Source organism: Orycteropus afer, unplaced genomic scaffold (genome assembly GCF_000298275.1).
Source record: "Orycteropus afer afer isolate SDZICR_OR568_19922 unplaced genomic scaffold, OryAfe1.0 scaffold00132, whole genome shotgun sequence".
Classification (NCBI taxonomy): domain Eukaryota; kingdom Metazoa; phylum Chordata; class Mammalia; order Tubulidentata; family Orycteropodidae; genus Orycteropus; species Orycteropus afer.
This window is the reverse complement of record NW_006921719.1, coordinates 4,559,399-4,586,529: the sequence shown is the minus strand read 5'-3', so window position 1 is coordinate 4,586,529 and position 27,131 is coordinate 4,559,399. Positions and strand designations below refer to the sequence as shown.

The 27,131-nt window shown below is 40.0% G+C and overlaps 1 protein-coding gene across 1 annotated transcript; it reads right to left on the bottom strand.

Annotated features, from left to right (window-relative positions):
* Positions 1 to 204: 204 nt before the first annotated feature.
* Positions 205 to 26,920, bottom strand: BNC1 (basonuclin 1). Its single transcript, XM_007945102.2, has 5 exons — positions 26,843 to 26,920; positions 11,142 to 11,241; positions 9,852 to 10,087; positions 5,615 to 7,473; positions 205 to 889 (listed from the first exon to the last, which is right to left on the bottom strand). Exons 1-5 carry the CDS (start codon positions 26,918 to 26,920, stop codon positions 205 to 207), a joined length of 2,958 nt encoding a protein of 985 aa, XP_007943293.1.
* Positions 26,921 to 27,131: the final 211 nt, after the last annotated feature.

Here is a 27,131-nt window from a genome sequence, read left to right as displayed (position 1 = left end):
ACTTGGAAGGGTGGCCTCAATGTCAACTTCCCACAAGATTTTTCTTTTGCTCATCCCATTGTGGAAAACTATAAAGTTAAATCAAATACTTTTAGCCTGGCTTGCCCCAAATGGTACTGAACAAAGCCAGGAGCATTTCTTTGGACTACCTTATTCCTGAATTATAATGAATGCTTATTCAAGCATACTTGGTCTGCCATCTTGTTACTGAAGGTGACTTGGAGATAAGGCCAGGCTTTTGTGCAGGTTGGGATTCTGGCTGTGTCTGTTTCGACTGCGGACAGATGAAAACATGGTGTTGCAGCCTGGCACTTTGCATTTGTGGAGCTGGCGGAGGTGCACAGTTTTGTAGTGGGCTCTAAAGGTCCCTTTGTTACTATATGTCTTTTGGCAGAGGTGACATGTTATGGGCAACCCAGAAGGAAGGCTGGCCAGGCTCTGGTCGGCCTTCTCCATCAGGACACAGATGGGGTAGCCATCTTCCCCGGGGATAAGGCTTGGCCCTTCACAGTTACCATCACTGTCTTCCATAAGCATGCTGCCTTCCTCGCTTGCCCCATCGGAATCCCAAGAGGAATGGCTACTGCTCTCTGACTTCATGCTTGAGGTAGTACTCAAATCGAGGATGGTGCCCTCACTTGGGGAGCCAGAGTTGTAGCTCTCCAGGCCGGCATTGTGGACTTGGGTTATTGGGTAAACCAGACTACCCATCCGACTTGTTCCCTTGAAGATGACAGATGTCTGGGAAGATTGCTGTGCGAAAGCCACATCCTGATAGGCCCCCTTAGCCACATCTTTCAGAAGGTAAGCTGCATGGAAATGGTCTTCATTGTTCTCCAATGCTTCTTGGGTCAAAACTTTTTGGTGGAGGTTTAGATTTGAACTGTGTCTAAAAAAGTGAAAAGATGGTTAGCAATAGGTTGGGCTGATGCTTTAAGAATAGCCATCATTCTGAGTGGAGATACTAGAGGGATACCAGGAGAAAAACTCTAGTGGCATGGGAATAGTGATGGTAAAGGGCTTAAGCCCCAGCAGCATAAAATGGATGTTTAGTGGACACCAATCCACTGCCATTCACCCCTTGTCAGAAGTTAACAGTCACCAGGAAAGCCAACAGGCTGCACACTTGTAATATGCAGATTTCCTCAATTTCCACCACCTAATTGGCATGTAACTTCCTGTATAGGTGAGGATGGCTAAACTTCTTCAATTAGACCAATTCAAGTGGGACACTAGAATCAGGAGATCCCAGAAGAAAGCTACTCACGATCCATAAGAAAACTAAGCAGACGACTTCATTTTAATGAAACTAGGAGTCCATGGGTGATATAAACCAAAAAGTTGGAGATTCGTGTCTACCCACAGATGCTTCAGAAGAAAGGCCTGGTGATCTACTTCTGAAAAATCAGCCATTGGAAATCATAGCGTTCTACTCTGACACACATGAGGTTACCTTGGGTCCAAACTGACTCCATGGCAACTGATTAACTGATTAGGAAATATCATCTTTTCCATTGTCCAATATACTAGCCACTAGTCCTATATGGCTACTAAGCACTTGAAACTGGCTAGTGTCATATACTGAAATAACAGTATTTTGGATGTAATGAATTAAATATATTATTTAAATTTATTTCACTGCTTTTTAATTTTTTAAATGTGGTTACTTGTTGTTGTGTGACACTGAGCCTATTCCAACTCATCTTGACCCTAAAGGACAGGGTAGCACTACCCCATAGGGTTTCCAAAGCTGTAAATCTTTGCGGAAATGGATCATCAAGTCTTTTTTCCCTCAGAGCTGCTGGTGGTTTTTAACTGCCAACCTTCTGGTTGACTTTAACCACTACACCACCAGGCTTCCTTATATGGCAAGTAGAAAATTTAAAGTTACCTATGTGGTCTGCATCACATTGCTATTGCACAGGGCTGGTCTAGAAGATTTGTCTGCAAGTATATCACCCTTGAAGTTCTACAGCTGTCAGTAAAAATCTGATTGACTAGAAACTGTGTGTGTGTGTGTGCGCACACACATGTGCAGAGTTTAGTTCATATTTGCAGAGTTTAGTTAATATTTTCAATGTTTCACTATATACCAGACAAGAGTTTTGCAAATGCAGCACTGTGAGTATACCACCAATCTTTTACCCAATGATTATTCCTGAAGGGAAAATAATGACTATCCATTATGGCACAAATCTTTTACTCATACGATATTTAGATATAACTTGTCAACCAATGGCCTTAGTTAGATATCCCCTGGCCAACTTCTGACAAGAAAAACCTGGGGGTACCATCTTAAAGGTGATAGAAAAATGATACTAAAGAGGGACAGTATCTCCCCAAATACAGATCAGAATACATGTCAAGGTCAAACTGGAAAAAAAACCTTCACCAAAATAACTAAGTATTGGATTTTCTGAATCTCCAAAGCCGTGTGTATGAGGGCGGGACTTAAACATATTTTTTAAAAAAGAAAAGTATAAAATTTACTCTTCGACTTTTCTCTTCTATCCCTTTACACATTCTTCTAGTCATAATCAGAATTCTACTCCCAGATCACCCATTTTGCAAGCAGCTCTTCTCAATTGCAACTCTGCCTGTGATTGTATCAGCATTTTGGGTTGAAGGGGGTGGTGTGTGTCAGCAGAAAACCAGACACTAGACTGACATACAGATTCCAGTATATACAAGTTGTTAAAAAAAAAAAAAAAAAGTCAGACCAGCACATTTACTGGAACCTTGTATAGAAAGATCCCTGCTGTCCTGTGCTTAACTCTTTAGTGTCCCATGAATACCAAGAGCTAACTTGTGGGCTCCTCTCTTTCCTCCTCAAGCCTTGGAGGGTTTTACACATATTTCCTGAGGTGTCATGTCCCCTAAGACTGGTGTCCATCACAAGTGCAAAAGCCATCTGGATCATCTGCCAGGCTATCTGCTTCCAGGAGTTTGCGAATGCTGTCCCCAATGCCTATCCTCTCTCTATTCTTGTCAACTTCTACCCCTTCCTCCATGTCTTCTCCCCTGGCTTCTGACTGTTTAAATCAGTAGAGACCAGATGTTCTTAAAGTGTGGTATGAGCACCCCTCATCATCCCTCAGAACCTTTCAGGGGAATCCTCAAAGTCAACATTCTTTTCATAGCAACACTACGACATTATTTGCATTTTTCACTCCCATTTTCTCATAAGCATACAGTGGAGTTTTTTAGCAGTAACAAGACATGGAATACTACAACAGAGTGAAGGTAGAAGCAGGTATGAAAATCCAGCTGTCTTTTGTTAAGCCAGATATTAAAGACATTTGCAAAAATGTAAAACAAAGCCACTCTTCTCACTAAATTTTTGTTTTGGAAAATGTCATTATTTTCATAAAAATATGTTATTTATGTTAACATATAATAGGTTTATTATTGTTTTTAAGGGCTATAATAAATAACATTTTGTTTTAATTTCTAAATTGGTAAATATTGATAGATATAACCCAAACAGACAAAAGTTCTAGAGAGGACTCGGGATTTAAGTTTGTAAAGGAGCTGTGAGACCAAAACATTTGACAGCTGCTGGTTTAGACTCACCAGCATGCTTCCTCCAGGAAGTCTACTCTAACTTCTTGCAAAGTCCAGCTAGGTGCCCTCCAGTTTGTCCATAGTAGCCCACACCTCCCCATCCTAGCACTTACCTCATTCAGCTACAAGGCCTTCACGGATAGGGATTGGGTCCCCAGCATCTGTCACAGAAAGTGTTCAATACATAGCTGTTGTCTACATAAGCATCCAGGGTGCTGTCCCAGACAATTCCTGATGGGTCCTAGCAACTGCTGTTGGCAGAAGCAGTGGCTCCAGGAGGGGAAGTCAGATATCCTTATACCAATGCAGTTCTCTCTGACTCGATAAAAATGGTGGTGGACCTGAGCCTGCTCACCAAGCCCTATCTAAAATGGTACCATCTTTATCACAGATTCCAGGTAAAATGCATTCCAAGCTCTAGACTACTGGGATTAGTAGTTTTAATTTAGAATGCCAGATGCTTTTCTCTGATGCAAGAGGAGGCTTGTATCTAACCATTAGGTAGGAAAACATTAAATATTTAAAAAAGTATCTTGAATTCAATATGCTTTCTAATTTAGTAAATATTTTAGGCTAGAACAGTGTCATAAATATTGAGGATAATATCACTGATATGATTGTGTCTTCTTCATAAAAACCAAACCCATGGCTGTCGAGTCAATTCTGACTCTAGGACAGAGAAGAATGGCCCCACAGGGTTTCCAAGGCTACAATGTTTGAAGATCACCAGGACTTTCTCCCATGGAACAACTAGTGGGTTCAAACCCCTGACCTTTCCAGTAAGCAGCTATTGTTTAACCACTGTGCCACCAGGGCTCCCATCTTCTTAACAATGGCTTTTTCATTAACATTCTTGCCTCTAAGAAGAATGAAAGCAAGGAACTGGTTCATTAATTAGGGTATTCTGGTGGTTTTTCACTAATATCACCTATGCTCTCTACCTTCTACACTAAAAACGAGTGTGTTCCTAACAGCCCTGTTCAGGAACGTGTGTGGGAAATTATTTTTTTCTTTCTTAATAAATTAGGCATTGCAATTTGGACAAGTTAGTAGTGTTGCTGAAGGGCTTAAAGTCAAGCTTGTTTGAGCAACTGCAGCACGTTAAAATTCTAAAAACGATTTAGCATCTATCAGATTGCATTTCATCAGATAGCTCATCCTTTCCTTAAGCCTCTGTGGGGTTCACTTTGGTATGCTGGCTCTTCCCTGATAGGGTGGGGAGGAGGGTGACCTAGAGAGTGGTTAAGTGACTCAAGTTCATTATGAACAGCATGAGCCACATGGTAACCCTGCCACCATCCCCTGGTCCCCTGGAGTGACAAGATAACCTCTATACCTAGGTGCTTTGTAAACAGTTTGTCTATCATGAATAGTCAGCACCAACATACTTTTCTTATCTTTCAACCACACATCACAGACTCTGAAGTAACTCTGAAGAATAAAGGTCAATTGCCTTTATTCTTTCATATTTTAATATTTAAAAAATCTCTAAAGTTAGTCTCCTTTCAAATATAGATCATTAATTAGAATCAGAGGACATGCTTCATTTGATGGACTTTGAATTATGAAATGAAAATTGGACACATTTTGGGAAGCTACATTTTCTTCAAATTATTATTTATCTTTTACCCAAGCTACCAATGTGAGAACTACTTTACAATTCCTTATCTCAAACCTTTGGGGCCAGATGTGTTTCTGAATTCAGAATTTCTCAGATTTCAGATCAGAAAGGCAGAATGGTGCATATACTGTGTGATATTATGTTAACACTCCCACAATAAATCCAAATGAGTTTAGATTTTGGAACTGAAAATTCAGAAACGTGGGCCTGTAGACCTGTGTTTGTTAAACAACATCCCCCAGATCAGCAACACTCAGCAATGCCTGGGAATGCGTTAAAACCACAAACTCCAGACCTCCACCCAGATCAGCTGAAGCAAAAATTCTGAGGCTGGGGCCCAGCACCCTGCGTTTTCACCAGCCCTTCAGGTGATTCTGATACACATTCAAATTTAAGAACCTTAGAAATGACTGCCAACCAATGTCTTACCTGTCTCTACTCCTGCGGGAAGGGAAGGTAGCATTGCAGCCCTCGACTGTGCACAGATGTGCTTCTTTGGTGTGCATGTTCTTGTGGTGCATTTTCATACTGCAAGCATTTTTAAAGGTCTTCTTACAGATGTCACACTGGAAGCGATTTTCTTCCTTCTGTTTTGCATGCTGACCCACATGCTCCAGTTCTTTAGAATCTTCAAAACAAGGAAATGCCATTCCCCTGTTGGACAGTGCACTGAAGAGGCTCCCAGCCAGTAGATGCTGCTGCAGTTTGATGTAGTCAGGAAAGGGACCAAGGTGCTCCAATCCAGGGGGGAGGTGGTGGTCACAGTCACTGTCCTCAACCTCCCTTGGCACCAAAGTCAACGATGGCTTCTGCTCAGGCTCCTTCTCAGAGTTGTGCATGGCCTGGTCGGGGATTCGGCGGATGGTTCCACTGGACTCAATCACTGATTTGAGATGGTGAGGCCTCTCTCCTTTGAGAAGAGGCTTTCCCACGTGTCCTAACTGCAGGTGCTGCTCCTCAGATGCATGGACTGACTGAGGGCTGCAGGCATCTGGTTCATCCTCACTGACTACCTGCAAGGGCATGTCTTCATCTGAGCTGAGGGTGTGCCTCTTCTCACTAGCTATTTCCACAATTTCCTTCTCTATTTTGATAGGCATACTGGATTTACGGGATTTCTTCTTGGGGAGGGCATCACATGGCATTTCATTTGAAATCAGTTGTTCTGGGATTGAAGATGACAACAGCGGGAGAGAAGGCAGAATTCCTGGTGTGTTGGCTAGCTCAGCTGGAGTGGCTGGGCTGCGGTAGAAAGGAAGGACTGGCTGGACTGTCTTTAGGTTGGGAAACAGGACACCATTGTGTCCAATGCTCGAGAAGGCCGGCTGGCCTTTGGAATCCTCCCCTGAGCTAGTATAGCTGGGTAGAGGCCTACAGTCTGGTGAGGTCATGGTGAAACCTGGGCGCTTGTAGTTCTCAGAGCTGGCCAGGTTCAGGCTGTTCCGCAGATCTTTGTCCCTGTTGTTTCTGTTCATTGGCATGTGCAGTCGGGGGTTGGGGTTGGCGCTGTGGCGGTTCCGGCTCCTCAGGGAGCTGAATACCATGTTACACCCCTCAATGGTGCACTTATGCTTGATCTTCAGGTGCACAGCATTATAGTGGATCTTGAGGGTACCTTTGTCGTAGAAGGTCTTCTCACAGGCTGTGCAGAACACCCGGCCCTTCTTTGTGCCCAAGCTGTTCCTCTCAGACTTCAATTTGGCCTCAGGGGACAACTGTGTCCTTTCAAGCTTAGTGACAATGTTGTATGAGCTGGAGTCACTTAAATGGGCACTGTCTTCCTTTTGAGTAACAGTCTCTGGACAGTTTAAACACTGCTCTTTTTCGACTTGAAATGGTGTGGAATTGGAAGTCAAATAGCTGCTGTCAGGGAAGGATTCATGAATTTCCTGCTTGGGGTCCTGACTTTGGTCCTGACTCTGCTCCAGCATAAACTGTTCAGGCAGTGAGCCTATTAGAGCAGGGGGTACGGGGTTGAAGAACTGGAGAGGCAGCATGAAAGCCATATTGTTTATGAGGTTCTCAAAGGGATGTACACTGCTATGGCTTCCTTTGTCCATGGGAGTGGAGAGGCTAGAACCCCTGTGGTTGCAGCTCTCGATGAACGCCCTAATGTCCACATTTGCTGTGGAAGGTGGTATGATGATGGCCTGCTCTTCCTTCTCTTGAATTGCCATGAGCTCAACTATGGACTTGGTCTCTCCAAAGCGGAGGAACTGTTGCAAGGTGGCCACTTCCTCCTCACTGGTCATGATGCTCCAGTGGTCCAAAACCTTTCCTGATGCGTCCTAAATCCAAACCAGAATTCAAGGGTATGGTCAATCTATTATTTTGCACCATTTTTCCTAACACAAGGACTTTTACTAGCCTATAGGGCACATGTGTGCCTGTTAAAAAAAAAAGATTCCCCCCTCTGGATGAGCACAAAGCTTGATGAGTCCAACTCCACTTACACACTCTCCTGGTTCAGAAATTTTGTACAGAGAATAAAGTGCACAAATATAAGTGTCAGTCTTACATTTGGTCCAAAAGAGAGAAATAAAATTTTATTACTTAAGCTAAGTCAGGGAATTTGGTGTTTATTTTCCATCTTGTTTTAAACCAATGGCTTTCTTACATTGTTGTTGTTGCGTGCTGTTGATTCAATTATGACTCACAGTGACACTACAGCACAGAGGAGAACTGCCCCATAGGGTTTCCATGGCTGTTGTCTTTATAAAAGCAAATTGCCACATCTTTCTCCCATGGAGCAGCTGGTGGGTTTGGACTGTCTACCGTCTGGCTGGCAGCTGAGTGCTTAACCACTGCACCACCACGGTACCTCTGTCTTAGACATAATAATTTTCTCACTAAGATAAAAATATGTGTAACTTCTTTATCTAAAGAGTATAAACAGAGCAATCAGGCCTAGGTATAGTTCAAGTTCATTTGCTGCAAGTTTAATAATCTCCCCAAGCAACTAACATCAGAAAACAAATGAACCTGTATTGATCTATTGCCTATGCTCACAAAGCAGAGCTGTAATTATACTGGAGTGTTGGAGAACTTTCAAACTCTAGCCAGGTCTAACTTTTCCTAAAACTACAATAAATATTTTATCACAGAACATGTATTTGATGGCCCACTGAGATTTTTCACAGTGCATGTAAGAGTTTCAAAGATGATGAGGAATGTAACATCATAAATTTTTCATGCAATAGAGGTTGAAGGTAATTGATTCCATATTTTTAATCCTAACACTAGAAAGCAAGATTATTAGGATCATTAAATATTGATCTATGTCATAATGTAAGATCATAATGCTATTCTACATAAAAGGTTGTTTCCAGCCTGCTGGGGGCCCTGAACTCAAGGTGAACAAAAATTATTTCAAGAGAAAAGATTATGGGCTTTAGAGTTAGAAAGAAAGAGGGTTAAAATTCTGGGTTTGCCACATACTAGATGAGTGACTTCCTACAAGATTTCATACACTCTGAACCTCTGGTTTTTCAAGCTGAAAATGGGGATAACATACACACTACCTTGTCAGATTATTTTGAGGATTAGGGGTGAATATGCACTCAGCACGCAGGACAGGATCTAAGTTAATTAATAATATTCTTTTTAATGATGTGGACTACCTGATAAAGGCTGAAATCTGTGTTAGTCTTGGAAATACATTCATTCCCACATTTCATTAAAATTGTTACCAAAGTTAGCTGACATTTTCTAGCACAGGGGCAAGAAAAAAATGCTACAGCTATTCCATATGTTAAAAAAATAATATAATTCATATCTGGAAATATGCTCTTTGCTTGGGAAAACACCTTGATAGTTTCTTTGGATATAAAGCATGAGGCCTATCCCCATAGCGTGGTCTAGAACGAGAGGTAAAACTATCTTCCAAAATAAAGAGAGGAGAGAAGGAATGATGGGCATGGAACAATGGAGAAAAGGAGAGAAAACGTGAAGGGAGAGAGTGAAGAGCATGAATACCACAAGCATGAATACACAAGAATATCACATGATGATGGAGTCTGTGAAGAAAAAGCAGCAGTTGGATGGCAGAGGGCTTTGAAAAACAAGAATGTGTAGCATGAAACTAGAAGTTGTTTGCTATATAATTCTGTAATGTAAGTTTCTGTTCTCACCCCCAAACCCTCAACATCTGATATATAGTGTCTTGTGTCATTAGGTAGCAGTAACCAGTTGACAATGAGTTGATTCTGACTTATGATGATCCCATGTGGTCAGAGGAGATCAATGGCTGATTTTTCAAAAGTAGATCACCAGCCCTTTCTTCTGAGGTGCTTCTGGATGGACTGGAACCTCCGACCTTCCAGTGAGCATGTTAACCATTTGCATCACTCAGGAACTCCTTGTCAGTATGCAGTTTGGAGATAACAGAAGGTAGCGCTTGAGACAGAGCAAATGGTTTACTACGGAAGAACTGGCTTTGTGAAACCCAAATCAGAGAAAATATAAAGCTCCCACATTCTGGAGTTTCACAGAAATCTTGGGTAAAACACTGGGCTCCACCCAGACGATGAGGTGGAGTTTCAAATCATTAAAAATAGAGTTAAAGGGAAGGATGATCACTAATGGTTATAGCACTGGTAGGTGACAGGGTTACAGAAGTTACGTGGACATAGATTTCAGAAGGCTTTCCAGGGGAATGGCCTTGTACCTGTAGCACGTATCCACGAATATAATCCTGAAGGGTCCAGTCCAAGGAATGTAGGATCTGGAGGACCTCATCTTGTTTTAGTACACTGAAGAGCCGGTCCAGTAGGATTTTCAGGCGAACAGGGATAGCCTGTGTCCCATAGAGCATGAGGCTGCTGATATCAAACACCACATTGGACTGGACAATCTCCACCTGGCTTGTTGGATACACAGGAGGGATCCTTAGCTTACTTAGAGCTGAAAAATCAAATTGAAGAGTTTCATTTTTAAAGCTACACTTTAAAGAGAAACACTGAGTAAAAAGTAGACTGTAGCTAAAGTTCAATTATCTCTTCCAATAGAAAAAACACAAGAGCACATACGATTAATAACCTTAATAGCTATCAAGCTCCAAGTTATTCACAGGAACTGCTAAAATCAAATGAACTGGACTAAGAGTTTTCTTTTTATCCTTTATCAAATCCCTTTAATGTGAGATCTCTAAGCAGAATGGCCACAAGTTGGGAAAGAATAAAGAAAAGGCAGGAAAAACACAAATAGCTGGTGGGCAATCAGGAGGATAGATCATCAGGAAGATTAGAGGCTGCAGGTGAATCACTTGGATTAGGGAGTCTGACAGATCTGGGTTTGAGCCCTAATATGCTGCTTCCCATTTGTCTGATTTGGCAAATTAAACCTCCTAAACCTGTGCTATCCAATGCATTAGTCACAACCCACACGTGCCTATTTAAATTTAGATTTAAATTAATTAAAACTAGAAATTTAGTTCTTCAGTCACACTGGTCACATATCTAATACTCAGTAGCCATATGTGGCTAGTGTAGGGTTGTCAGATTTAGCAAATAAAAATATGGACATTCAGTTAAATCTGAATATGAATTTCAGATAAACAATGAATAAGTAGGATATACTTACACTAAAAAATTCATTGGGACATAGTTATACTAAAAGTAATTCACTGTTCATCTGTAATTCATATTTAACTAGGCATTCTGTATTTTATCTGGCAACCCTAGGCCAGCACCTACTGTACTGGATAGCAAAGAACATTTCTATTAGAATGATAGCACTAATGTACCAGTTTCTGCATCTTTAGAATGGGGCAAATAAAACAAACAAAGCTGTTCAGATTCAAAGAGACAACATATGTCATGTTCTTAGTGTATTACCTGGTACACAGCAGTCACTTATAAATGTTAGCTCTCATTCTTAGACATTAAATCAGGTCTTAAAAAAAAAACAGAAGTGTATGGAAGAAATAATACAAAAGAGAAGAAAAAAATAAAGTTACCATGGGCCACCCAACCATGTCTGCACTGTTCACACTGCCGGTGGTTTATTTTCCCTGGTTTGAAACTTGGGCAACTGCAGTTCAGAGTACAGCCTATAGCCTACAAAAGAGAACACAGTTATGTGTAGCACATAAGTGATGTGTGGAACACACATTGCATTTACAAAACAAAACATATTCCTCCATTCAGCAATATTCATTGAGCAATACATGCCCACTTTGTACCAGCCCAGAGGGGTGTATTTTGCCTTGGGGAGATGAACAGCCTGCCCAGGACATGGAGACTGTGAGTACATACACAGATACTTGACATGTAAGCATGGGCTAAAGGCACTGGGACTTTTTATTATATAGATTGGAAGGAAACATCTTGCTCTATCATTAAGGGCACAGAAAGGGTGAATAATCAGATTGCACCAAATCTGTAGGCTGACCGAAGCAGCAATCCTCAAAGGTTTACAGAGGCCATCTTGGAACAAGAAAAAGGAAAGACTAGGTGAACCAAGAGTAATCCACATATGGAATTTGTTACTCCCAAGATGTGGGAGAGGCTGAAAACCTAAATAGTTTTGAGGCCATGTAAAGGCTGACTAGAAGTCCCTGGGTGGTGTCAATGGTTAAGCACTCGACTAACTGAAAGGTTGGTATTTGGAACCCAGCCAGAGGTACCTCAGAGGAAAAGTCTGGAAATCTACTTCTGAAAGTTCACAGCCTTGATAATCCTACAGAACAGTTCTGTTCTGCACATGTGGGGTCATCATGAGTCAGAATTGACTCAGCAGCAACTGGTTTGGCTTTTTTTGGTTTAATGGCTGACTGGAGTCCTTGGGTGGTACCACCATCAATGCACACGACTGCTAACCAAAAGGCTGGAGATTTGAGTCCACCTAGAGGAAGGAAGATGGGGCAATCTACTTCTGTAAAGATTTACTCCCTCGGAAACCCAGTGGGGGTTGCTATGAGTCGGAATTGACTCCATGACAATGAGTTTGGTTTGTTTTTATTAGAGGCACCTCCCAAGAAAGGGCTGGGAATTTACTTCTGAAAGATCATAGCCACTGAAAACCTTATGGAGCAGTTCTACTCTGACACACACAGGGCTATCTATGAGTTAAAGTTGACTCCACAGCAACTGTTAATGGTTGACCACACTGAGGATCCCCCAACTGCACTCACTGGACTATGCAAGTGTCAGAAACAGACACTGGCTGGACCAGCCCCTCATTTAAGCCCCAACTACACTTTAGAGTGCTGTTTGGTGTAGGGATGTGGAGTGTAAAAAAAGCTATCTGAAATAGAAAATATAGATGTATGTAGCCAAAAAGTCTCAGAATTAAGAAAGCTTCATGTATATTCTTAAGATGAGTTTCTCAAAAGGGGATAGAGGCCTGAGGATGGTACTCTATTATTAAAGAGGAAAAGCTCTCACAGGTGCTCTGTTCTGTCAGAAAGGTGCTCTGCTCTGTCAGTGAGGTGCTCAGGAAAAGCTGCTGGGTAGAATCTATGATTCAAGAGAGTCTGGAAACTGGTGAGTGCATGTGTGTTTCAAGAAGGGGTTGGTAAAGCCCTACAAATATGAGTTTAAACTTCTGTCTGCCAATTAAGGGATTGTGAGGGACAGGGAAGGGGAGAATCTGGCTGAGGACCTGAGAAACTTGCTTTAAGGAGTATATACCCTTTCTTCACTTAAAATACAGTTGCTAGCTGGACTGTAATATGGTGCAGCCACTTTGGAAGATAGTCTGGCAGCTTTTCAAAAAGTTAACCATCGAGTTACCATGTTGTTGTTGTTGTTATGCGTCATTGAGTTGGACCCTACTCATACCGACCCCGCCTTGGGTTTCCAAGGTGGTATCACTATGGAAGTAGATTGCCCAACCTTCCTTCCGAGGAGTGGCTGGTGGGTTTGAACCACCAGCCTTCTGGTTAGCAGTCAAGTGCCTTAGGCATTATGCTACCAGAGCTCCTAGAGTTACCATATCACTGGACAATTCCACTTTCAGGTATATAACCAAGAGAACTGAAAACTAATGTCCACACAAAAATTTGTCCACCAATGCTCATAGCAGTATTAAAAAGTAGGAACAACCTAGATGTCCATCAACTGATGGGTGGATAAACAAGATATCATCTGTCCATACAATGGAGTACTACTTGGCAATCAAAAAGGATGCAGTCTTGGTACATGCTATACATGGATGGTCCTTGAAAACATTATGCTAAATTTAAGATGTCAGGCACAAAAGGCCACATCTTATATAATTCCATTTACATGAAATGTCCAGAATAGCAAATTATAGAGCCCAATAGCAGATTAGTGGTTTCCACAGGCTGTGGGGAAAAGATAGGAATGAGGAGTGACTGCTAATAGGTGATGGTGGTGGGGAATATTCTTTTTTTGCTTCTTTTAATCTTTTCTTAAAGATAGCTTTACTGAGATATAATTCACATACCATATAATCTACCCATTTAAAGTGTACAATTCGATTCACTTGTTTTTAGTATATTACAGAGTTGTACAACCACCACCACAATCTAATTTTAGACCATTCCATCGCCCTCTTAAAAAAACCCATGTACAAGTATATGGTGGACATATGTTCTCATTTCTCTTAGAAAAAGTGGAGTTGCTACATCATATGATAACTCTACGGGGCAGTTCTACTCTGTCCTATAGGGTCACTGTGTCAGAATTGACCCAACGCCACACCATAACAACAACATTGTAACTCCAGGTTTAACTTCTTGAGGACTGGTAAACTGTTCTTCAAAACAGCTACACCATTGTACATTCCCACCAGCCATATATGAGGGGGTTCCAATGTCTCCACACCCTTGGGAATATTTGCTATTGTCTATCTTTTTAATTAAAGCCATCCTAGTATGTGTGAGGGAGCTCTGGTGGCGTAGTGCCTAAGGCACTTGACTGCTAACCAGAAGGCTGGCGGTTCAAACCCACCAGCCACTCCTCGGAAGGAAGGTTGGGCAATCTACTTCTGTAGTGATACTGCCTCAGAAACCCAAGGAGGGGTTGCTATGAGTTGGGTCCGACTCAATGGCAAATAACAACAACAATAACATATATTCTAGGTACAAGCCCTTACTAGATTTATGATTTGCAAATATTTGCTCCCATTCTGTTTGTTACCTTTTCACTTTTTTTGATGGTAAACATAAAAGTAAGCACAAAAGTTTTCATTTTAACCAGGGTTTCCTTTTGGATGATGAAAATATTCTAAAATTGGGATGTGGTGATGGTTGCACAACTCTATGCATATACTAAAAGCCACTCAATTGTATACTTTGTAAGGGTGAGTTTTATGGTACATAAATGGTGCAAATGATTAAGCACTTGGCTACTAATTAAAGCAAATCCACTCATCAGTTCCACAGAAGAAAGACCTGGCAATCTGCTTTCATAAATATTACAGCTAAGAAAACCCGATGGGGGAGTACTACTTTGTCACACGGGGTTGCTATGAGTTCAAAATTACTCAATGGCACCTAACAGCAACAATATTTAAGTACAGGTTAAAATTCATATGATTTAATTGTCTTTTACAATTTCTTTTGGATAAGGATGGGCCAAATAGAGATGCAACTAGACACAAATTTTCAGATGAAAGAGAACTGTTGATAACTGAGGTGTGTAGAAAAGTTACTGCCCTTTGTAAAGTCATACTATACAATACAAAGCACTCTGTGGAATCACAATGCTCTGTTACTCTAATAAATACATGTATTATCAAGGGGCAAAATTATCCCCAAAGGGTTGAAAACTGGTTCTTTGGGGATGAAAAATAATTCTTTTTACATATAAAGCACAAATATGCATACATGCACAAACAGATACACAGTATAATGGCACTAAAATTTCACAGTTAGGAAACGTGTCTTAAAATCACCTTAGCTGGGGGGAAGAGGGCATAAAATTTTAAAAAGATTGAGAAACACTGCTATAATTCCAAAAATTATTTTTCTATCAGAATGTCAAAACTTGACTTGAGTGTCAGAATGACTGCCATACAGACACGTGTGTATACAGAAATGTATATGTATTTAAAATAGGAACACATACATTCACATACATGTAATTATATATGTGTTTTGAATAGAAATGAGTAATGGTTTAAATTTACATTACACACTACATCAAAGCAAAGATTTTAAAAGGCTCCATTAGTCTACTTTGTGGCATACCTACTATGTTGGCCAGCATCTCAAACTTCAAATGTTAGTTCACAGATGAACTAATCACCTGTATGTTTGCCATAGCTCCCAGCATACACAATATTTAATCCTCTGAAATATTTCACAACCTTGATTCTACAAATATGACCATTTTAAAGGAAATTTTTCAAAAAGGAGAAAAGTTTTTAGTGCGGATTATGGCCCTCAAGATACCATTCCCTCTTTAAAAGCAAGATGTTGGAACTATGCAAAGTAAATTTACATTTCATTTATTTGGAAAAGGTTGTTGTTGTTGTTGTTATGTGCCATCGAGTTGGACCCAACTCATAGCGACCCCTCCTTGGGTTTCTGAGGCAGTATCACTACGGAAGAAGATCGCCCAACCTTCCTTCTGAGGAGTGGTTGGTGGGTTTGAAACGCCAGCCTTCTGGTTAGCAGTCAAGTGTCTTAGGCACTATGCTGTTGTTGTTAGCCGTCAAGTTGGCCCGACTCATAGCGACCCCTCCTTGGGTTTCTGAGGCAGTATCACTACGCAAGTAGGATTGCCCAACCTTCCTTCCGAGGAGTGGCTGGTGGGTTTGAACCACCAGCCTTCTGGTTAGCAGTCAAGTGCCTTAGGCACTATGCTACCAGAGCTCCTATGCTACCTACTTTAATCAGAGGAAGATTGTCCTTGAGCACACATTTCCTCCATTCTCTGAAGACTGCTCAAAATGCTCTTGCTTATGTGAAGCCCCAGGAAATTCTGGGTGACCCTATATGTCAGATCTAGCACAGCAAACCATACGTGAAATAATTCCAAATCCATTTCACAACCTGCAATTGCTTCTGCTCTTCTCATCACTGTCCTTGAGTTTCTCAACTTCAGTATTACTGACATCTGTGAGGGATGTCCTGTACTGTAGGTATTTAGCAACAACACTGTCCTTTACCAAGTAGATACCAGTAACACTAAAAATGTCTCCAGATATTGTCAAGTGTCTCCTGGGGACAAAACTGACCACCACTCAGAACCACTGACCAAATCTGATCATTTAGTTTTAGCAGCTTTTACTTTAGGGGCAGAATTTTAAGCAACGTTACCTATAATTCCAATGTATGGATGCTTCGTTATAAAAAACATTCATATGGTTCTGTATAAACCCACTTGAATAAAATTTAATTAATTAAATTAATTAAACATCTATGGAAATAATTTCAGAGGAATTATTTATGAATTAAAAAAGCTAATTACAGTGTCGAAGAAAGTTTCCAATATCAAGGCCCTTGGATTCTTCCAGTCATCTCAGAATTCCATGATGTAGAAAAATTATAGCACCATTATCTAAAGACAAAGTTTCTAAAATGAAACCAAACCAAGAAATTCTAAGATGAGAAGTACTCATATAATCAAAATGGAAAACTCTTAAAACTTACATCCTTTCCTTCAGAATCCTAATACTTGTTCCATTCTTCAGAAACATAAAGCAGATGTTGCAACATTCCAAACTCATTAAAACATGATTATTGTTTTTATGCACTCACCTTAATCAGACTATTTCTGGAATTGTTATCAGCCACACTGATGTGTTACAAATCAACATTCAAAATTCTGGTTTGCATTTTTTTTTTGTAACTAACAATCATTTGCTCATTTATTCACCCAAAATCTATTATTGACACACCTAGTATATTATGGATGATTTGGTTATTTGCAGTCATGGAATGGAAAGTTATGACCTAGCTTTTAGGTAAATTTGCAGGTATCACTTTATCTCCCAGACATCCCCTGTTCTACCTTCAAGTATGTGGGGAGATGTTGCCATGCACTTCTTGTCAGGAGATGCTGTGCTGAATTCTTAGCAGTGGCCTAGATGCTGTGTTAAAGTCCCATAGGGTAGAGCAGATGCATAGACATCCACTGCTAGACAGTGCGAGATATAGACAGCGTTTGAAATATGGACCTTGAGAAAAAAACCGTTCACTTCAAAGCTGTTTTTATCTCTAGCACATGCATATATTTTCATATCGCTGGAGATAGATTCAGGAACATATTCTCAGGGAGCTAGACAGAAGGGAAGGAGCTCTGGTGATGCAGTAGTTAAAGTGTTTGGCTGCTAATCAAAAGGTCAGTGATTTGAATCTACCAGCAATTCTGGAGAAGAAAAGACCAGGCAACCTGCTTCTGTAAAGATAACAGCCTTGGAAACTCTATGGGGCTGTTCTGCTATGTCCCATAGGGTTGCTATGACTCGAAGGCAACAGTACAGGAGATAAAAGGAGAAAAAAAATTACCGATCTTTGGGGTTCTCAGATTCAGGCTCAAGACCTTAGTCTGCACTTTCCAATATGGTTAGCTACTAGCCACATGTGGCTATTAAAATTAAATTAAATTAAAAATTCAGTTCCGGGGTTACACTGGCCACATTTCAAGTGCTTTGTAGCCACATGTGGCTAGTGACTACTGTACTGGACAGTCGAGATACAGAACACTTCCATCATCACAGAAGCTTCTATTAGACACTGGCAAGTTTGATGCATCTACCTTTCTATGTATGGTGTTTGTGTTTAATAGGTAATATTTGATCCTTACTACACTCCTGTGAGGAGGGAGTTATTCTCAGGAAACTCAAATTTATGAAAGATTTGTAACTTCCCCAAGGTCACACAGTTGGTAAGCTTTTTTTGAATATTTATTATGTGTAAGGCACTACATTAAGCAGTGTACATTATTATCTCATTTTTTTCTCACAACCATTCCAGAAGTTAGGTAAAACTATCCCCCTTTCATAGCTGAGGAATTTACAGGCTATCAGGGTGATCTCAAATCTGCATATTGAATACAGGGGTAGATTTTATCTTGACATACCAATACTTTATACTAATTAATGTAACATTTATGGTTTCATTTAATTCCTGTAGGCATTATCATCCATATTCTGTAGATAAGGAAATTAAAGTTCCATATCGTAAAGAAATTTCATTCATCAAATAAGTATTTGCTGAACATTTAGGAACCAAGCATTGTTCTACACTTTGGGGATTAAAGTGTTGAACAAGACAGATAAGGTCCCTGCCCTCAAGGAAATCATATTCTAGCAAAAAAAAAAAAAAAAAAAAACCACAAACCAACCAAACCCATGGCCATTGAGCTGATTCATAATTACAGCAACCCTATAGGAGAGAGTAGAACTGAACTGACCCCCAGGGTTTCCAAGGTTGTAAATCTTTATGGAAGTAGGCTGCCTCATCTTTCTGCCACAGAGCACCTGGTAGGTTTGAACCACTGACCTTGTGGTTAGCAACCCAATGCTTTAACCAAAATGCTACCAGAGCTCCATTATATTCTAGAGGAAAGAAATAACAAACACATAAACAAACAAGGTAATTTCAGAATAAGGGAAATGCTATGAAAGAACTAAAATTATACTAGCAATTTAACTGGGTACATGTAGGGGGTGAGGGTAGGATAAATATATCTTAGATAACATCATCATTGAAAGCCTTTGAGGAGGTAGCATTTGAACTGAGTTCCAAGGAAAGGCAGAGAGTCAGTCATATAAAGACTTTGAGAGGAACTGAGTGTTTCAGGCAGAGGGCATAGCCAAGTGCAAAGGCCTTGAGGCACAAGAAAGTTTAGGTACTAACAGAAAACAGAGGCTCAAATTTATGGAAGATTTGTATGTAAATATGACACAGAAAGGGGGCTTGTGTAACTGGAGTGGAGTTAGTGATTAAGGGTAGAAAATGGGCTCAGAGAGCTGACAGAGGTTACACTGTCTAGGACCTAGTGGGGCAGGGCAAGAAGTTTGGATTTTATTCTGTCTAATGGTGAGTCTTAACCAGGTGTAAAATTAATATGATTTGCCTGTTAAAATAGATTCCTCTGGTTGCAGACCTGGGGAACCTAACCTCCTTCCCCCTCACCACACTGGACACCCTCCAATGAGAGGTAGTAAAAGCTAGGATTGGCCTCAGGCAACCTATGTCATACTTCCTGTAAACCATATAACTTCAGCTCCACACCTTGGTGCCTTTAACTATAAAACGGGCTTGGGTATCTGCTCCTGCTACCTCTGAAGCCTGTTTGCCTTTTAATGAGGATATACAAATGGAGAGCTGGAGAGACCAATTAGCACAGTGAGACTGTTATTGCTATCAGGCCTACAACAAGTAGGTTTTCAGGTCTTCTAGGCTCTTGTGGGTCTGATTTTGCACAAGACACAGCTACCAAAAACATCTAAGATAAAAATGCTATAAAAGTTGCTTCACAATGAATCACATCTCAAAAATAGAAAGAAACAACTGAAATTTCAAACCAACACCTAATGGCTTGCACTGTGTCTGTTACTTGGTAAGCCCCCTATCAGGATTTGTTGAGAGAATGACTGACTGAATGAATGAATCAATGCGAGCTGCACCATTCTTACTGATAGTAGTTGCCCATCCAATGTTCTTTTTCCAGAACTGTCTCAGTAAAAAAGTCTTAATTTCCAAGTCTCCATTGGTGGCCAGGTGGCTAAGTACTGGCCAATGTATATGGGTAGAAGTCGCTGAACTTTCACGTTACAGAAAGTTCCTTACAACTGGGAGTTGATTCAGCTGAGAAACCTTTTTGCTTTTCCTCCTTCCCCCTTCTTGGAACAAGATATGATAGCTGGAGGTCAGAAGCCATTTTGTGACTATCAGGTGATTCTGAGCTGGAAGTCATGGCCTAAGAATAGTGAGCAGAAAGGATGGTGACTATTATTTAGGGGCTCTTTCACTAGTAGTCAGATGACATTACTATACAATGATCTTCCTGCTGATCATGAAGAAGGCAACATGAAACCCACATGGCAAATGGCTTACTATTGAGATCACTGAGGCCCAGTTAAGAGCCTGAGGTCCTCTTCTAAGTGTGACATTCTCAGGCTGTACCAGATTCTTAGTGATAGGAATACTAATTCCTCAACTAAAGTTGAAAGATGCAGTCCAACAAACCATAAATCACTTTTTAAGTCACCAAGCTTTAGAATAAAAATGCTTCAGGTTTTTCCAAGGTGTATTTTTAAATATTGAATATAGTTAATTGCTGTTACATATTTGAGTCCTGGAAAACTGAAGTACATATCAAAAACTGGCTATGAGAATATACAATGTGAAACCAAAAAAAAAAAAAACAAAAAAACCCACCTTTTTCTGTCAAGTTGATTCCAACTCATAGGACAGTAGAACTTCTCCATAGGGTTTCCAAGGCTGTAATCTTTACAAAAGCAGACTGTCACATGTGTTTTCTACCAAGTGGCTGGTGGGTTCCAACAGCTGACCTTTCAGTTAGTAGCTGCGTACTAAATCACTGCACCATGCAAGCCATCTTTTTAAGCAACTGGACCACCTGCAGCTTGTGGGGGAGAGGGCTTGTTTCCCTTCACCTATGGTGAAATTGCCATTCCCATTCTCTGTGGCTGCAGAACTTGCCTTCCTGGTTCAAGGAACCCCACCATACAGGGGTAGGAGTTTTTTGAAGATGCTCTGCCTCTTACGCATATTCTGTACTTCTCACTTTTCTTACTCTTTTTTTTTTTTTTTTTTTTGCCCCTTGCCTCCTCTTCAGTAACTTTCCACTAATTTCTTTCACTTTTTAAGTTTTCCTTTGTGTTTCTCATGTATGCAAACACACAGAGGTACACCAGGATTTAATGGATGAGCAGTAGGGGCAACCAGGAAGAGGAGCAAAGAAAATTCATGAGGGTCCTTACGTGAGAGTAACTCATCTGCTCTGGTAGTGCTGGACTGAAGCCCGCCTGGGGAAACACACACATGGACTAGATGTTCATCTCATTAACCTATTCTGTCATCATTTTCCCATTTACAGCTTAAGAAAATGGTAGCCATTTATTTAACAAGTTTTCTTTTTTTTGTCATTTGTTTGTTTGTTTGTTTCTAAAAGCATCCACCATGCACTAGGGAATCCCAGGCAGTACAAATGGTTAAGCACTTGGCTACTAACTGAAAGATTAGTGGCTGGAATCTCCTAGTGGCATCTCAGAAGGAAGGCCTGATCTGCTTCTGAAAAATCACTGCCACTGAAAACCCTATGGAGCAAAGTTCTACTCTGACATGTATCGGTTGACGTGAGTTGGAATCAACAGCACAACTGGTTTATTTTTGGGTTACCACACACTAGTAACAATGGGGAACCTCATGGGGTACAAACATGAGTAACTTCCAGTATCTGTCCTAGGGAAGAAAACAACCAAGAGCAACCAAGCTGATAACACAATTTATCAAAAATTAGTGAGTCATTTATAATATGGAAATTTAGTCATTCAAAATATACTCAAGACAAATGCAGAACTCATTAGCCACCTTTTAAAGATGCTACGGAGCCAACTAATTATTCTGAAATCTGGTAAACAAAAGGAAAGAATCAAGCATGTATCCTTTTCTATACAAACTATATTTCAGAGTAACCAACTCACTAAATAAATGAATTAGAATACCACTATTTTGCAACTGCTAACAGATAGATGATAACTAGACCATTTGCCTCTGGATGGAAGGATACATACCACTTCACATGGGGTGTTCTTGCTAAAAAGTTCAAATCTGGATCTTCATCAACTTTAGTTTACAGAAAATATAGGAGATAGAGGAATGTGTGAATGATACCACAAGTATGCAATTAGCAAAATCTCACTGGGGAGCACTCTACAGGCTAAATGATGAAGTTTTTCAATAAATAATTGCACGGAAAAAATGAAGAGTAATAAAACTATAGGTTAAAAGCAGTACTGAATAGGCCGTGTTTGGATCCTGATTTGAACTAACCAATGACATTTCAATAAAGTTTATGAGATAATCAAGGCAATTTGAATACTGACTGGAAATTTAATGACATTAAGGAGTTACTTGTAAAAAATTTTAGGTGCTATATGGTATACTAGGAGCTCTGGTAACGTAGTGCCTAAGGCACTTGACTGCTAACCAAAAGGCTGGAGGTTCAAACCCACCAGCCACTCCTCGGAAGGAAGATGGGGCAATCTACTTCCGTAGTGATACTGCCTCGGAAACCCAAGGAGGGGTCGCTATGAGTTGGGTCTGACTCAATGGCACGTAACAACAACAACAACATATGGTATACTGTTTTTGTTTTAAATTAAGTCTTTATCTTTTAGAATTACATATTAAAATACTTATTAATAAAATTATTATGCCTAGGATTTGCTTCTAAGTAATCCTATATTGGTAAATATAGGATGCATTGAATGAAAGGAATGGGATAAGGAATATAGATCAATCAGGACTGCCCGAAAGTTGTTGTTGTTGTTATGTGCCGTCAAGTCTATGCTACCAGAGCCCAAAAGTTAGCAACTGTTAAACTCCCAAGCACACAGTACCAAGCTTCATTAAACTATTCTAATTTTGATGATGTGGTAATTTCCATAATAAAAGGTGAAAAAATAAATCAAGACTGCCTCTCCCCCAAATTTTTAGTTTACATGAGGTGGCATACATAGAGGGAGAAAGCAGTGCCATTTAGAGAGGCCTGAGGAGAAAAGTTTCTATCAGGAGAAAGCAGGCATACTTTCATAAGGATGTGTAGGAAATGCCACCAGTCCTAGGCACAAAAAAAGCTCACCACAGTACATGTGTGCCAGGCCCAGGAAGCTGGGCCACAGAGCAGAGGTTTGTTACAGATAGTAAGAGTTGACCTTGAAAGGCAACATGGGCATGGGGGGGAGTACTGTTCAGAGTGCGGCAAGGAGTCTCTCTGTTGGGTTTATGGAACCACCAGGGTTCTGAACAATAGGCAACACTGTTTACCATGAGCCTAATTGAAAGAGGGGTAGTTAGGGTTTGTAACATATACATGACACTAAAAGAGAATTGACAGATGTAGTTTCTCACTACAAATATGAGGATGAAAGGAGAGGCGAAACACCACTGAGAATGTGGAGAAGAGTCTGGCAGAGAAAGGACAGGTGCGAGGCAGGACTCCCTACAGGTGGCAGATGTTGGGTGAGTCTACCTGTGAGTAGAAAGTATGCGTGACACACTTGTAGTGTTCTCTTGCTGTTTAGTTCAAAGAGGGCGACGGGAAAATACTCGTTCTTTTGATCTCTATAAATCAAAGTATAAATTCTATGCCAAAATAATTTAACATCTGTGCCTTTTTTCTTAAAATTAATTCTAAAAATAGAAAATATTTTTTAAAAGTAGAACATGCAAAAAATACCTTAGAAACCAAACCAAACGTTTTGTTTTAAACTAACAGTAGAGAAATATAAATGATATAGATGAATTATTTTCCTTTATAACCTAAATTTAGTAAATCTAAGAGGTAATCTTCAGAAACCTTTGGTAACAAAAAATAGACAATCATTAACTATTAGCTGTAGGTGTAAAGAACTTTGAAATACAGTTGAATCATTCTTGGGGGGGAAAAAGAAACAAAAACAAGACATATTAACACCTTAAGATAATTCTAATCAAGGTGGTCAGATACACATGCAATGCAACTTTGCTGTTGCTGCTGATGCAAAATAATAAATGATAAAATTGTGAACATTTCTAACTAAAAGTTTGTAAACATTTCTTTTAGGACTCACCACCGAGAACTAGACTTTCAAAACTAAGTTTTTTAAAAAGATTAGATTTAGTTATTATATCATTCTGATCACTGTCTAAAAATTCAGCATGGTGTAATCAATGAAATGTTAGAATTGATGGAATAAAAATATTACCTTCATAATGAATAATATAAACAATCAGAGGGCTACAGAACGTAAAGCTGCAAAGTAATTGTGACGTTTGTTTGACTACATGTCAAGATCATACATATAATGTGCAAGAGAAGATGATCAAAATAATGTAGCTGTATGAAGGAAAAGTTAAGTTAGAAAGCCTGAATCGGAGTTTATCTGAGACAGTCATTTCCCATCACACAGGGCTGCTTGGGTCTTTACATTTTATTTCTCTATTTTTTTTTGCCTCATATTAGCCAAGTGAAAATCTCTCTCTCTCTCTCTCTGTCTCTCTCACACACACACATACACAAACACACACACACACAGACACACACAAGGCAGAGTCCTCCATGTGATGTTAGGCTGGGGCTGGTTTGTAACAATGAATCTATGAGCAGACCCCATTTGCCTATAAACTACTGGAAGTTTGAAAAGGTCCCAAATTGGACTTGGGTAAAGCAGATCTACTATTCAGAACCCTCTTTGGCTAAAATCAACATATGTCTGTCTGGGCAGAGAAATGGGGCCACACCCAAATCTTGGAATTTCCAGAATTAGGTAAAAGGACTTCAAAGAATGACAAGAGAAAGTAAGATTTCCAGGTGGAAAGTGATTAAAAAACAAAAACAAAACCTTTTCAGATGCTCCTTCTGCAAAGAACTGTTATCTTTAACACCTCCTCATAAGTCATCAAAAATAAAAGAACTAACTAACTAACTAAAGATAATAAAAGATCTGCAGTAGTAGATTCAGAATATGGAAATTCAGGTAATAAACAACGATAAATAAAATGATCGACTCCCTAAATTCTGATACCAAAAGGACAGGTGGCTCAGTACCAAGATTTTACCTTAAGGTAGGGTATTTCTCATTCTTTTCTAAAAGGGCTGTTTCTGACAAAAGTAACTCACTCTAAATGACATCTGTAAAGGAGAAAATTCACTCCAGGGGAAGCACAGCTCCTCCTGCAAGTAATTTACCTTGTGGAACCTCCAGGGCAACTCTTTTAATGGCCACTGTCAAAATAACTTCTAAAGCCATATACAAAAGCCCAAAGACAGTAGGCCCTACACCCCCATACACTGAAGCAAAATTTTACTGACAAACTAAACTTTTAAAAATTATTCCGTTTATATTTATTCCTAGGTATTTGTAAATGACAAGAGTGTGATGAAGGGACAATTATTATTTGTTCCACTGGGAAAACTCTATGGCTTTTTCTCATTCATCGGGTTGGACTATCCTTTTCAAAGTGATAATCCCGGTCTTGAGGTACAGAACGTAGGCATGGGCCTCAGATGCAAGTGTAACTGCTACAGGAAAGTATTTGGGGGAGATGTAAAAGGGAAAACAAAAACCCATTATGCAAACGGTTTGCTTCCAACCTATTATTCTATGTTGGTTAATATTTCTAATGTGAATTGCAACCGAGCAAAATATAGTTGTTTCACATCCTAAGGGATATCAACGACCAAATAACCATTTTAACTACTTTCTCTCTGACTGAAGGAGGAGCATGTCACTAAATCCTTAGTAGACTGAAGGACCTCCATGGGTACAGATGATATTCCGAATTAAATTACGCAGATGTCTGATAACATAATTATGAGTTCCCCAAGTATGAGCAGCACAAGTGCTAAGTGAAGATTTCACCACCTCTTCTCAGCATTTAACTATAGCAGGAACATGCTCAACCAACAAAAGTTGAGTTGAAATAGTAATATTTTCTGGGTGAAACTATAGCAGGAACATGCTCAACCAACAAAAGTTGAGTTGAAATAGTAATATTTTCTGGGTGAAACTGAAGGTAGCAAATTTATTAGACAAGATATCGAATGATGATCTATAATCTTTTTCTTTTTATCTGAAACTATTTCAAAAAGAATAAGGTTATTTATCAAAATTCATTACAGCAAATCTAGGACAATTTGTAATATTTGAAGTAATGTTCTTTAATATGATGTACAAAAATTTTATTTTGACATATATAAATTTAATGAGGTTTTAATTCTGTACATCAATATATTTGGGGAGAGGCAATTGATAAGCTGGTTTATTTATCACTGAACAAAAGTTTTAACACATAGCTAATATCTGCAAATGAAGAGTCTACGAAATCTTATGAGGGCATTATGCTGAGTGAAAGAAGTCAATTACAGAAGGACAAATATTGTATTAATTCATTATTGTAAAAAGTCAAGGAAAGGTTTATATATGGAAGGACGCTTTCTTTGTTGGTTACCAGGGGTAGGAGGGGAGGGAACACTGCAAAAATAAATAAATAAATAAACAAATAGAATATTTATAGATTGGAAAAAAGAAATCTTATGAAATACCGCATAAAATCTAAAAGCATATTAAAACAACAAACAAGGAATAAAATGTCACTACAAAAAAAGTGATGATGCTGTTTTTTTAACTTACTGTTTTGCCAAAACCTTGTTGCTTTGATGGAAGGAATAGATTTAAATTTTTTCTTTTGCTAGATCTGATCTATTGTCCCAAAGTTGCAGTAACACATGTTTTCCCCTACTCGCACCCACCCTCTGACAGGGATTCCCAGGACACCAGTGAGGCCTCTTTCAGGCCCCTTAAGTGTTAACAGCAGAGGCCTGGCTGCGACCAGGCGTCTGGCCTGATTTTAAATGCCCTGTCTTCAGAGGGCTGCGGTGAGAGCACAGCCATAAAACTAGGGGACATTTCGAACCCCAGAGTGTCTGATACCCCCCCCCCATACAAACACACACACACATAATTTTACTCACACAATTAAAGCTGCTAGCTGGCATTCCATTTAACTGTCAAACTCAGACCGGTGGCAGCCTCACAGCCACAAAGAGATGCCTTAAATGAGAAGAACATGTTCCTACACCGCATTTGAGAAAGTTTGGCTCCGAGCTATGCACTGATTAATATCAGATCTCCTCCTTCACTCACCTCTCGACACTCTTGTCACATCTGGCTGACAAATCTTTCGGAGCTTATGCAAAGCCAGGCAGCCAAGGGTGCTCGGGGACTGGCCGGCAGTGCCCGAGGGGCAGCGGGGGACCGCAGTGGCCTCCAATGCCAGCGGCACCGGGCTCCAGCC